Raw genomic sequence first — 13706 nt, forward strand, 5'->3', positions numbered from 1 at the left:
TAATTTTTCTGACCCTAATCTTTTCAAAAAAGTGTGCGCAATACTTTTGTGCTTACGAGCCAAAGTTTTTATACAAGAAAGCCGAAGTATATATGTTATTTGATACAAACTCTTTTTTTTTGTGGATCCATTGTAATAATGAGAAAATTTTTGGCATATCCACAAAAACCGATCAATAATATCAAAATAAGATAAATTGGCCCAAACTGGTTTACACACCCCCACACTTTAAGATATTTCAGATTTGGTTCTCTTTTTCTCCATAGCTCATAAAGATTTTTTTAAAATTTTTTTATAAGATACTCTATTAAGAATGCAACATGCAGAATATAAAGCTTCACCAAAGTGTTTACTTTATTGTTTTTGTGTTATATTTTCACAGGCTTATCTTTTATCAATGGGTTATATATAAAGAGACAATCAATCAACATGTAGCAACAAAATACTTGCAGTAATAATAATAACGTTAAACAATAGAAATTTAAAAACCAAACAACAAACGTCCTGATTTTAAAGACTTGTGTTCACAAGATTATTTGACCAAGTAAAAGATAACTTCCTAAGGCAGGAATGAAAGTAGTGAAATGTTTTTAGTTTTTCACATAAACTAATTCTAAAAGCATTTTATCTTTAAAACCATCATTAATAAAGAAAATATATTTTAATTATAAATTTCAAATTATAAGAAAATATTTTTCAACATTCTCACACTAATTTAAAATTTTAAGAAATGAAATAATATAAAAAAGCATTTTTAATGGAGCATAAAAACTCAATGTATCCATTATACACATTTTGTTAAAACAGGATGCTACCGTAGAAAAGACTATACAAGAAGAAAGTATAAAGTTTTTCTCTCTAAGACTGTTAGAAAAATAAAATAAAAATGAAAGAAATAAATAAGAAGAAGATGCACAGTCTTTAATTAAATAACAAAATAACAGTAGAAAAATAATTTTAATTGATACCACATAAATCAATAATGCACTATATCATACAATAAGAACAAGGAAAAAATAAATTAGGGAAAGAAAGATATAGTCTGGATTGAAGCGCGCAAATGCTATCTTAGAGAGAAAACGCCTCACTGCACTGGTAGAAAAATTTGATTGCGCTCCTCTCCCAAGATATGACAACCCGTTGGTTTCGATCGTGTGCAGCGAAAGGATCCCCGACCTTCTGAACACCAATGTTCTTGCTCTCACAAAAATAAGTTTTTTTATAGGTAAAGAAAGAGACAATTTTGTTGGGAGAAAGAAATCACATGTTGTCCTGTCATCTTTTTACAAAGGAGGAAGGAGATGTATATATAGACACAAACCACCTTCTGCAACGTACAAAGTATTATCATTGGAGATATGACCGTTGGAAACCAACCTACAATCACCAAAACAAATATAACAAACTAGTTGACTCATTAAAACAAAATATTAAGAAAATCTAAAATAAATATTTTATTTTATAAAATAGAATTAATATAATTAATATATATTTATAAATTTTAAATTAAAACACAAATATTTACCAACATTCCCCCCACATAATTTAAAATTTTAAGATATATTTTCTAAAAGATAATTTGTATAGAAACATGAGAAAGAACATGTGATATTGTATTTCGGTATAATGAACCTTCCGGGTTTGAGCCTTATACCTATTTATGAACTTCCACTCGAGAAAAATGTAATGATTTAATTGTCTTGAACTACATATTCTTTAACCGACTTTAGTACGCAACCCCTATAATATTTACGTTCAAGTAGGTTCTAATTAGTGATAGCGCGTTACTAAGCTTTGCGCTTGTATCTTATTTCGTGAGTGTCACTTAGAGATTAGTCTATATCTCACAGTGACAGTTCTACCACCATACTCACTATGTGAATCCTGGAACTAGTAGGTTGTGACCCCACCCCATACATGCTTACCCACTACGCGAATTAATGAATAATGAAATTAATCCGCACCTTTATCTTTGTGGTTTAGCCATCACCACCACACGAATAAATAGGATATCCTTCATTATCTTCTCAAACAGTAAATTAGATGCATGCATGCTTTCAAGAATTCTTTCTTAATATAGACAAAAAAAGGCTCATGATTACAATTAATTCATTCGCATATTTTTTCCATACAAAAAGCTGAATTGCATCATTCTTTGGAACAAACTAGGCATTGAAGTGCTGCATCAACATATAACAGCTATTATAATTACAAAGTCGATCGACTTATTTTTTTTTCATTTCTTTCCTTCACGAAAATTAAGGATGTTTCTTCCGGTCGTGTTGAGATCGCACGTGGCGTGGGGCAGTAAAATTCCCTTGGTTTACCCGTGCACTACTAAAAAAATAGATACAGCGTCAGTTTTAATAGCCTTTCAAAGATAATTTTTAATCATTTTTGTAGATTATGTTGTGAAAATTGAACACTTTTTCATTTTAGAATAAGTTTTTTTTTAAAAAAACACTTGTATCTAAGACAGTCTAAAAAAATCGTCTTTGAAATCTTGTTATTTTTAACCCAATTTTTTTTAAAAAATCGTCTTTGAATTAATATTTAAAAAAAAACATTTCTGAGACCCTCAAAGTCAAAAACCTTCTTAGAAACGGATTAATTTTTTTATTATTATTTCTAATACCATTTTGGTAGACAATTATCTTAGAAAGTTATTTTTTTTTTTTTACACGAAATTAAACCGGCAGGCCCATCTTCTGCAAGAGCCGACAGACGTTAAGAATGTTGTTCTTTTATAATAATAATAATAATAATAATAATAGAGAACAACAGAATTATTGCCATAATTAACACTTTCTTGAACAATAGAAAAATAAAATTTTAACTAGATATGGCCTTTGTCAATGCTAATTTTTAGATTACAACTCTCACTCTATCTGGATCTACAAGCATTATCTGCTCAAACATTAAAATACACTCTGAAATTCAAAATTTTATAAAAGAATATAATGTGAACAGAAAATCTAGTCAATTACAACTAGCTTCAAAGTGTTCTAAATTTAATAAACCATACTTTTAATAAATGAATTGTTGCCCAAGAACCTAAAAAGGTTGCATGCTGCACGATACTATCATTAACTGTTAATCATAGTTTGACAAAAAAAATGATATTACAAGTTACAAGAATGTACTATATTTATGTTAATTTTCTGTTGAGAAGACATATAAACCACACATAAAATCACTATAGCCAAAGAATGATAAAACAAAAATAACACTAGCCAAAGTGGGATGAATCCAGTATTTCACTATGGCCAAGGTGGGATAAATCTTGTATTTCACTGCAGGCTCCAGTACAAAATGTCACTTAGGTTGCAGTACCAAATACTTTTATTTGTGATGTCAATGCCCACTAAAAGCATAAATAAATGTCATGAGGTAAAAAAAAACACATGAAAAACTAAATATTACAAAGAAAATATTCAAAGACAAACTTAGGCATACTTACATCACAATTACATCTCCTTTTTTAGAGAAAGCAAGAATTACACTGAACATGGTGGAAAGTCCATCAGAGTACATAAATGATTCAGGGGTTCCTAAAATTTTTGCTATTCTTGCTTCACAGTCAAGGTGGACATCTGGGAAAAGGAAAGTTATCATAAGCATACAAGCATTTCCTCAGAAACAAACTTTAAGATTGAGTCCTACCAATTGTCCCAGCAGCACTGCATAAAAAATTGACAACTTCTTTGCCATTAATTATGGTATGTGACCCAACAGCACTGCATAAAGATATGTCTAACAGAACATTAGACTAGTTAGAACTACACAAAACAGAACATCTCATATTTATTTCATGTTTGATGCATAATATAAACAGAGCAATACATGATAAAAGGGAAAATGTGGTACACTTAGTTCTAATAAAAAGGGTGGAATAAAGAAAATAAAAAACACAAGTCTCATACCATTCTTTTTTTAATGTCAAATGCTACATAAAGATATGGTGACTTCATGTTCTAATTACTAATGTGTTTCTTACTTATAAACAGATGCAAGTAGAAATAATGAGCTAGAATGGAATAAGCGTATTAAAATCATTGAAGGCACAGCTCAACGACTTGTGTATTTGCACAGATATTCAAGACTAAAGGTGATACATACGGATTTGAAGGCAAGCAATATATTGCTTGATGAAGAAATGAATCCAAGAATCTCTGACTTTGGCTTCGCTAGAATATTTGGATTGCAATGATCTGAAGAAAACACCAATAGAGTTGTTGGAACATAGTAAGTATACACAACAAATCTGATAGAACACCAAGAAAATATTGTAATTATATCTATCTATCATATCTACTAAATAAGGAACTCATGGCTTTTACAAGTAACATGATAAACACTCGAGGATTCAGTCATTGTCTAGTTTTACCCAATTATACAATTCTTGTTGCTATGATACAATTTTCCTAGTAAACTTCATGATTCTATTCTATCCTAATAGGTAAACTTTCTTTATTTCTTAAGTGGCTACATGTCTCCAAAATATGCAATGAATGGTGTTGTCTCGGTCAATACAGAGGTATACAACTTTCGTGTGCTGCTACTTGAGATTATTAGTGGGATGAAGAACAATACTTGCATCCACTCAAATCATCCATTCAATCTCATAGTGGAAGCAACGACAATCGAATCTAAGTCCTTGTGCATCTATCACAACCCCTCAACACTGGATCGATCATATTATAGTGGTTCCATCAAATTTAACTTTAAATGCACATTTTCTCACTCAACTATTATATTGTTCTGAAAGCCACACAAGAACTCGCCATTATGGTTGCGAGCGCTATTCATTCCCCACCAAAAATGAAATTTAAAATGAAACGAAATAAGACATTCTAACGCTAACCTAGCTTGCATCATTATTCTAACTGAAATAGTCAAATAGGGGAAATAAGATACCGACCTTGGATGATGACGGTAGTAATTGAATGGCGGCCAAATATGTTCGATGACAGGGCGGGCCGGCATGGAAGGGTGAGTGACGAAGAGGGTGAGCTGAGTGAGGGCAGCGCGCAGGTGGTGAGTGTACTGACTGAGGGCACGAAATTGACTCAGTTAATTAAATGAGTTCACACGACTAAATGATACAAAAACCATGGCGATTTTTCCAAAAACATTGTGAAAATTATCATATGTATCATTCGAAGATGATTTTTCATATGACTGTCTTCATTTTCAAATTTCGTAATTACGAAAGTGTCACCGCGTATTATATTACAATGATTTCAGAAGATCAATGTCGTATGTGCGTCATAAAAAAATATTTTTTTAGTAGTGATGATTTTCTCTAAACTCTTTTTTTTCTGGATAAAAAGCTAGGTAACATAACATTGTGACACAGATATTGACATGTAGTATAATGACTTTATTAAAGCCACACAGCATAAGGGTATATCAATCCATTGCAGCAGAGAGATTCAGAGAAAGAAAGAAAGTGTGAGATTGAGAGTGAAGTGAGGGCGAGGCTTTTGTCTTTGTGTTTGTTTTTTGTTATAAAAACAGTTACACACCCTAACACAATAGAGACACATAAAGATATAAGAGTCGAGTGGATCAATGTACGATAATTACTAATTAGTATTATCAATCAGTATCAATAAAATTAAATTATAAAAAACCACCCCATCCTCAACACTCTTGTTTCTTATTTTTGTCTAAATCACATTTATCTTTTTAGTGAAATTCAATTTTTTTTATTAAATTAAAATAATTTCATACCAAAAAATTCACATAATTGATGTAATAAAAGGAGGACAAAATAAAGTTGTTTAATATAAAAATACAGACTTCTCTTTTTTATTTAATTAATTTGGTAGATAAAAGAATAAAAATATGTGATAAACAGTATTTAAATGGATGAAAACATGTGAACTCTGACCAGTATCATTCCTTCCTTCACGATCTTTCGAAAAAAGGAGAAATGAGAAACTGTGTGACTAATGAATTTCTCAGCCATCCAAATTTATGCCTTTCCATCCTATCAAATAATTAAGGGGTCAATCTTTTCACCCAAAATTAATTTACATACCAAATGAATCATCACAATTCTTCATTCAATTCAACCTAATCAATGTGTCTTTGTCCTGTTCCTGTGGATTGATCCTGTCTTTGTCTGGCAATAAGCAACTTTCCCCTGTTTCGTTTTTAGTCTTATTTAACGCCCGCATTCATCGAACCTTTCATCATATGTCCATGTCTCCTATCCAGTATTGTTGCTGTGGGTATATTTCATTTTAGAATTTTCATATTTATGTATAAGATATACTAAATTCTCTTATAATAATTTTCTTAATTAAGTATCAAATAAAAAAAACTAAATACTTTACATGCATGTTTTTGAAATAATAAGGTATTTTTGTCAATTTGTTTACAAAATATTTGGAAGGATCATTGAGAAAATACTATAAGGTAAAATAATATTGCTCTTATATTTATGTTCATATCGAAACATAAACAAATGAATAGTCTCTGAAAAGTTAGAGTCTAGTTTAAATTGTTGGAATTATTATTATAAAATTCGAATCTAAACATTTAGAGAAAATCGACACCTCTAAATATTTTACTAAAAAGGGATTTATATAGCTCTTAATACGGATAAAAAATATAGTTCTTAATTAACTCTATTTTGCATTTGTAAAATTTTAACTAACATGTAATTAGTTGGCTAATTATGTAAGTAGTTCTTTTTTCCGTATAACTAATTGTAAAGCTGCCCCTTGCTTAGCTTAGTTCCAAAAAGCAAAGAGCTGGTGGGTCCATCATAGCAGACAAAGGGTATCCCCATGATTACTGACCTGCAATTGGGGGGTATCACACCCATAAACAGTTACTTTTACCAAAATTGAGTTTGGACGAAATATCAAAGAGAGAGAAGAGGTGCCTAGAGTCATTATCTCTCTTTTGGATATTATACTAGTTTTAAGCAAGCATAATTATAGATGAAAGATTTAATTGGATTGAGGTTTATATATGTTTCAAGAGCTTTCATTACCACTAAATCGTGATAAGGTTATCTAAACCGGACCTACTACTCATCTGGTTCTTTTCAACTTCAAGAGTTTAAAGACTCCAAAATCCTTATATTAGGCTGATTGAATTAGTTACAATTTACTTATGTAATTTTTTTATTTGTAAGAATCAAAAGTAATATGGGAGATTCATAATAATTTATACATTTTGTTTAACCAATTAAGTTATATCCTATGGGTGATTGATACACAATTTAAAAGACAATTAAGTTAATTTTGATATAAAAAATAAAAAATACTACACATTTTCTTGTGATGCACCAAATATATTAAATTGCAATGTTATTATTTTTAGGATAAAATATGTTTAAAGTTCCTATAAAATTTGAAAAGTATTAATTTTGTTTTCATAAATTTTTTGTATTAATTTAATATCTATAAAAATAAAACATGTTTTTGTTAGTCCTCTATAATAACTCATTAGATAGTGTTCTAATGTGTCTAACGAATTTAATTACTTTCTCTTTTTATCTTTTCAAGCACCGTTAAAAGACACCAGAATCGATTGTTGCTTCATCTTTCTCTTAATCTCATCAGAAAATACGAGAAAATCGCTCAGAAAGTGACGAAAAATTACAAATTTGAGGTTTTAGTTGTCAAAAAATGTTTAATTCATTTTGAGGAACTTTAACTGCCACACATTATTTAATTCATTTGTAATCAAATTTCATGTGTAAATTTGTTAATCATATCAAATTATCGTCTGACAAAATTACCACTAAGGACCAGTATATAAATATTTTATTTTTGTAAGGAACAAATTAATAACAAATTTTTTATAAGAACAAAATTAATACTTTTTAAATTTTACAAAAATCTCAAACATATTTTACCCTTATTTTTAAATTGTTTAAATAATGTATAATCTTCCATATCACAATATCATAACCATCTTCCTAACTTGAGCAGTTCCCTCTAGGGCGTCAAAAGATGTGATAACCCCTTGTCTATTGTTATTTTACTGATAAAGACTGAAAACAATCACTCACATTTTGAGAAAAGTGGGGAGTTATATATTGCAACTAAGATTTGTGTACTAACAATGGTTTATCACAATAGAGGTAGGCGTGCTTTATCTACTTTAATTTAAAAGTTATTTTATAAGTTAAATATCGAAGTGACTTTTAAAAATGATATAACAGTTATTTGTCAATTTTTATTTTCTTTATTATAGGAAAAAGGGAAAATGGAAAGAGAGCAGGGAGAGAGAGAGGGGTAAAAGAGAGAAACCGCTAGATAAGAGGAATTATTTTTGTTAAGTTCTTTTCACCTATTTCTTTCATAAAAATCAAGTTCTTCAATTTCTTAGAAATTTAAAAAATATATTTGACATAACTTTTCCTTTTAAAAATGTAGAAGCTATTAAAAAACTAAATCCTACATAATTTTAGACAAAACTTTTGATAGAGGCTATAACATCTTTCATTAAAGAGTAAAGACAATTCTTTCAATTGGGATAAAATTACTATGAAAGCAAAACTCTCCTTTCTTTTAATTTAAGTATTTAACACAATTATATATTCTGTACTTAAATTTTATTTATAAGGGAAAGTTTCAAATCTTAAATTTTTTACTTAAAGAATGGACTTCACCTTGAACTCATTCCAATTTCAAAGTTTAGTCGATTCCTAGCTAAAAATTACTATAAAAGAAAAAACACATTATATAATTGATATTATTATAGGGGTTTGTCCCTTTGTTATAATAAATATTTATACATTCTTTAAGCAATTTTAAATTTAGGTAAAATAAATTTATATTTGAAATTATAAGATTCATAATTAACTTTAAATTTATGAGTTAAGAACATTCAAAATTAATTAATTATGCATAGTTTATTTAAATCACAACAGTATTTATATTGCATTAAGCGCTCCCAGCCATACTTGTGCATGCTAGAAAATTTTCGGGCTGCATTTACACGAGCATTATAAAAAGCCCACTAAAATTTTGAGTGCGTTGCAAAAATATATGTGCGTCGAGGGAAGGACGAATGCAAATATTCTGAACGATGATTAATTTTGGACTCAAAATGTATAAGAAGAGCTCAAACAAAGGGAAAAGATAGGAGAAGAATAAATCTAATTCAAGATTGAATTTCTTAGAATAATAGTTTTGTGGACGATTTTAAAGTCAATTTAGTTTTTTTTTTAAATGTGCAAAACGAGAAAATATGACTGATTTCATTGCTTCTGTTGCCACTAATATATATAATTGAGCACTTTTCAAAGATGATTTTTAAGTATTTTTCACAATAGTTCTAAATCGTCTTTGAATTTGTCATCATGAAAAATAAAGAATCATCATGAAAAATATTTAATTTTCATGATGATTTTTAAACCGTCTTAAAATGTTAGTTTTTATATTAATTTTTGGATAAATAATTATTTTTATTCTTAAATTTGTTGAGTATTAACAAATTGAACCCCAAAAGATAAAAATTCAAATTTTTGTCAATGAAAGTGAAAAAGTACACCACATTCATTCATCCGTTAACTTTCTTCTGTTATGGTTAATGAAAATGAAAGAGCATACGTAATGCATTCAAGGACGAATTTGTAAGTACTTTACACATTCAGGTACAAAAATGACTATTTATCCAAAATATAATTTAATATTCATTTTCTCCCTTTTTTAATCGTTGCATGCATAACATTACAATAATCACTTGTAACGATTAAAAAAAAAGGAGAAAAGATGAAGATTAAATTATATTTTGGATAAATAATCATTTTCGTCCCTAAATAGAACACTGATAAATTCATCTCTGAATGTGCCACGTAGACTCTTTCATTAACGATAACGGAAGGAGGTTAACAGATGGATAGATTTGTTACACTTTTTTCACTTTCGGGGACTAAAAATTTAAATTTTCATTTTTTGGAACGAATTTGTTGACGCTCTACATATTTAATGACGAAAATGATTATTTATCCTTAATTTTTTTAAAAATCGTCTTAGAATCTTAGACTTTTTATTTAAATAATATTAAAAATGTTAGAATTTAAAGACATTTTTTAAGAAAATCATCTTAGAAAATAAATATTTTAAAACAGTTTTAAGAAAATCGTCTTAAAAAATGTATATTCTAAAACAATTTTTCTAAAAATCGTCTTAAAAAGTAGATACTTTTAAAAACGGTTTTTTAGAAATCAATATTTTTTAATGGTTTATTTTGTTTTAGAATTCTTAATCGTTGTTTTACTATATTTTAAAATAATGACAAAGAAAACCTTGACATTGTGAGATATATGGGACACTAGTTAACTGAAAATGACCATAGCCTTCTTCGTACAACTAGTTTGTATGATAGTTTTGGCAATTGAAAGTACTAGGTCTAAAAAATTGATGAATTGAGCATGAAAAATTGGTTAAAATTGGAAAAACAATAAAAAAATTGGCAAAAAAAGGCCAATTACAGGGAAAAAATCAGTTCACAACGGGTCAATAAAAAGAATACTTAATATTATAGTATTTAAATATTTTCTTAAAAAATAAAAAACCAACCAAGATACTTGTTATTTTATTTTATTTATTTATTTATTGTACAATGTGAATCTATTATTATTATTAAACATTGGTTTGTATTATTCGAACCTAAATATAAGTATTATAATATATTTGATTTATACTTAAATTTTGAATGTTTGTAGCATATAGATGGTATTTTGTTTTTGGTTTTTAATATTATATAATTATGAAATCATGATTTTATTATTATTATTATTATTATTATTATTATTATTATTATTAAACTATTTATTCTTGAACTTGTGTTTGATATTTTAATGACTAGCTAGTCTGAACTCAATTTGTGCTCTTAATTTTCATATAGTGGGTTTCTTGTTCTCATTTAAGATTTTAGAACACCCATTAATTTTATTTTGATTGTAAAACAAATCTAATTTGTATTCTTAACTCTTTTTTTAGTGGATATCATTCCATCTCTCTGTTCACTCAACAACCTATATTTTAACTTAAAAATTATTTTCTTTATGGCCGGTTAAACAAACTTTAGTGATAGTTATATAAGCAATTTTTATAAAACTCCATAAAAGCTCGTAGTATTATCAACTTGCTTAATTTGAATAACTAACCTAAGCAACTTGTTCTAACCTTTTTTTGGGGGGGAATTGCAACTTGCTCTTACTAGTGTATGTATGTATATGTATAGTCAGCATCAAAGTAGAAACAAATGAACGAATGGAAGAGGTAGTACCACATTTAAAATTCCAACGTGGTACTAGAAGCATCACTACTTTTCACTTCTCAGATTCTTTCATTGACTTTTAAGCATTCAAGTATTGCTATTATTTTAATTATAGATTTAGGATTTTTTTTATTCTTTTGTCGTTTTAAAAATTTAAAAGAATATTAATTATTATATTTACTTATATTCTTATATGTATTTATTTCACATGTTTTTCCATATATTTTTTTAATAATTATTAAAATTTAAAGAAATTTAATATGAATATTGTTTAAATATTTTATATGTTTTAGATATTTCAAAGCATTTGGTAAAAGAAATTCAGAGCATCAAATAAATAAATCATAGAATAATAAAGAATGTATATACAAAATTAATATATTTTTAATATAAATTAGTTATTTGTATTTTTTAATTTATACACACACACACAAAATCTAAACAAGTCATTTTTTCAAATGTTTGGCGATAGTTTTTATTTATTTTTATCCCCATTTTTTAAATTTAGATAAAAAAAATGCTTTAATATTAAGTTACATGATCATTATTTTGAAAACATCAATCAACTAATCAAATATAAAAAAACTGTAATATTCTATCAAATGTGCGTCATTTTTTCTTTTATGAAGAAATTTTAGGTAAAGAGATGATGTTTTGTTTTAAAATAGGAAAAGTTTTAAAAATTTGAAGAACATTTATCAAATTTTAATTTCTATTTTCTCTACATTGTTAAACGTAGAAAAATTTAGACTATCAACCAATAAATTTTTTTATGATTGTTATAATTTTTAAAATAATTATTATAAAATTTAATAAACTAATTATATATGTCAATTTATAATTAGATGATAATATAAACATTCTTTATATTATCATTACATGCACTATATGATGCACTATATGGTCTTTAACTTATTTAAAGAAAATAAACGAGGACTCAAACTTATGACTTATCCAAAATGAATTTTATTTTATTCAGCTTAATTATCTATTTAAGATTTGCCTTAGTTATGTTTAGTGATGTTGCTTAAAGACTTATTATACGAGTTTAATTTTAACCTATTACAAAATAATATATTTTTTATATCATCAGTCAATTAACACATTATTTAGAAGCTTAGTTTCTAAATATTATTATTATTAAAATTTTAAATTAATTAATCAGGTAAAAATAATAAATTAATTTTTTTTTTCATATCCATAAAAATAACGTTTGTTATTCTTTGTTTCAATAAAGTTTCCATTATAAGTGTCTATAAATTTGATTGGATGCAGACAATTTAATGTGGGCATTTGGTCTAGTGGTATGATTCTCGCTTAGGGTGCGAGAGGTCCCGAGTTCAATTCTCGGAATGCCCCCAATTTGCTTTTTGATGTCGTGGTCCCAAATTTTTTACAACCTCTTGTATTTCGTCCATCCCACAATACGTTAATTATCTTATAAGCTCACTGATTATAATACTAGGCATCATTGTCTGTGTTTGCAAATTTCAATTATGGTTATTCATGAAAATTTAAAATATAATTTATATATTGAAAAATATTTATTTTTATACTCAGTAAAAGAATATTTATCTTTTCATAAATTTTAGTTATAACATATTAAAAGTATTCATTTATTATATTTTTTAGTTATATAAAATAAATATTTATATGGGTTTTACTAGCAAATATCCATGACTACAGATATTTTTTGTGAAGCTGAAGACCCAAAATTAGAGCAAAGCACGAGCAATAAAATAAAGTCCTCTTTGAAATTCAAGGAAATACAAAATATCTTAATAACATACAAGTAACTATTTAATTTAACTAGCTAGTTAGGTAAACCATGACTTGCATGAGATGTTATACATATTTATTTGGTAAACGAATATATATATTTTTAATGAAATTAGATAGGTATAAACCACGATTAATTTGCATGAGACAATTATACATATTATTATTTAATTGATAGTATACTTTTTTATATTTCTTAAAATATTTTGATTTGAATTAATATATTATTAAATATAATAAACTTTTTACATGCCAAACTAAATATTGTTAAATATAGTTTTTCCAATGTAAATCATATTCATAATAAATTATATCAATGGAATTTAGTATCTGAAAAAACAATTTATATTTGGAAAACAAACTTTATTTTAAACAAGTTGACCCTCCTATATCTAAAAGTAGGCGTGCAACAAGAATACTCACAAATAATTGGAATATTTAAAAGCAATACAATTAACATATTAAATACAAATAATAAAAATATTATCATGAATAAAAATAGCTTGTGCTAATTTTCTAATATTTAATCAAGCAAATAAACAATGGAATTGCAGTATATTAGTTCAAATCATGGTTCAAATAAACATAATGAAAGTTGAGCCATGGATCGAATCTATATAGCCGGTAAAGGTTATATTAATGGCTGGTAAAAACGAGTTATACTATAATAT

At 27.2% G+C, this 13706-nt stretch overlaps 1 protein-coding gene and 1 non-coding gene across 3 annotated transcripts; one reads left to right on the top strand and one right to left on the bottom strand.

Annotated features, from left to right (window-relative positions):
* Positions 1 to 3100: 3100 nt before the first annotated feature.
* On the bottom strand, positions 3101 to 5474 carry LOC114379651 (long chain base biosynthesis protein 1-like). 2 transcript variants are annotated; one of them, XR_003659552.1, is made up of 4 exons: positions 4922 to 5471; positions 4120 to 4211; positions 3664 to 3737; positions 3101 to 3593 (listed from the first exon to the last, which is right to left on the bottom strand). XR_003659552.1 is itself a non-coding variant. In XM_028338338.1 (4 exons), exons 1-4 carry the CDS (start codon positions 4984 to 4986, stop codon positions 3457 to 3459), a joined length of 384 nt encoding a protein of 127 aa, XP_028194139.1. In that variant the 5' UTR covers positions 4987 to 5474; the 3' UTR covers positions 3101 to 3456. The 2 variants fall into 2 exon arrangements, 1 of the variants encoding a protein (XP_028194139.1); XM_028338338.1 differs by having other exon boundaries at positions 3664 to 3753; positions 4922 to 5474.
* Positions 5475 to 12543: 7069 nt separating this feature from the next.
* On the top strand, positions 12544 to 12615 carry TRNAP-AGG. Its single transcript has one exon. It is a non-coding gene; the product is annotated as a tRNA-Pro (tRNA).
* Positions 12616 to 13706: the final 1091 nt, after the last annotated feature.

Source organism: Glycine soja, chromosome 12, assembly GCF_004193775.1.
Source record: "Glycine soja cultivar W05 chromosome 12, ASM419377v2, whole genome shotgun sequence".
Lineage (NCBI taxonomy): Eukaryota > Viridiplantae > Streptophyta > Magnoliopsida > Fabales > Fabaceae > Glycine > Glycine soja.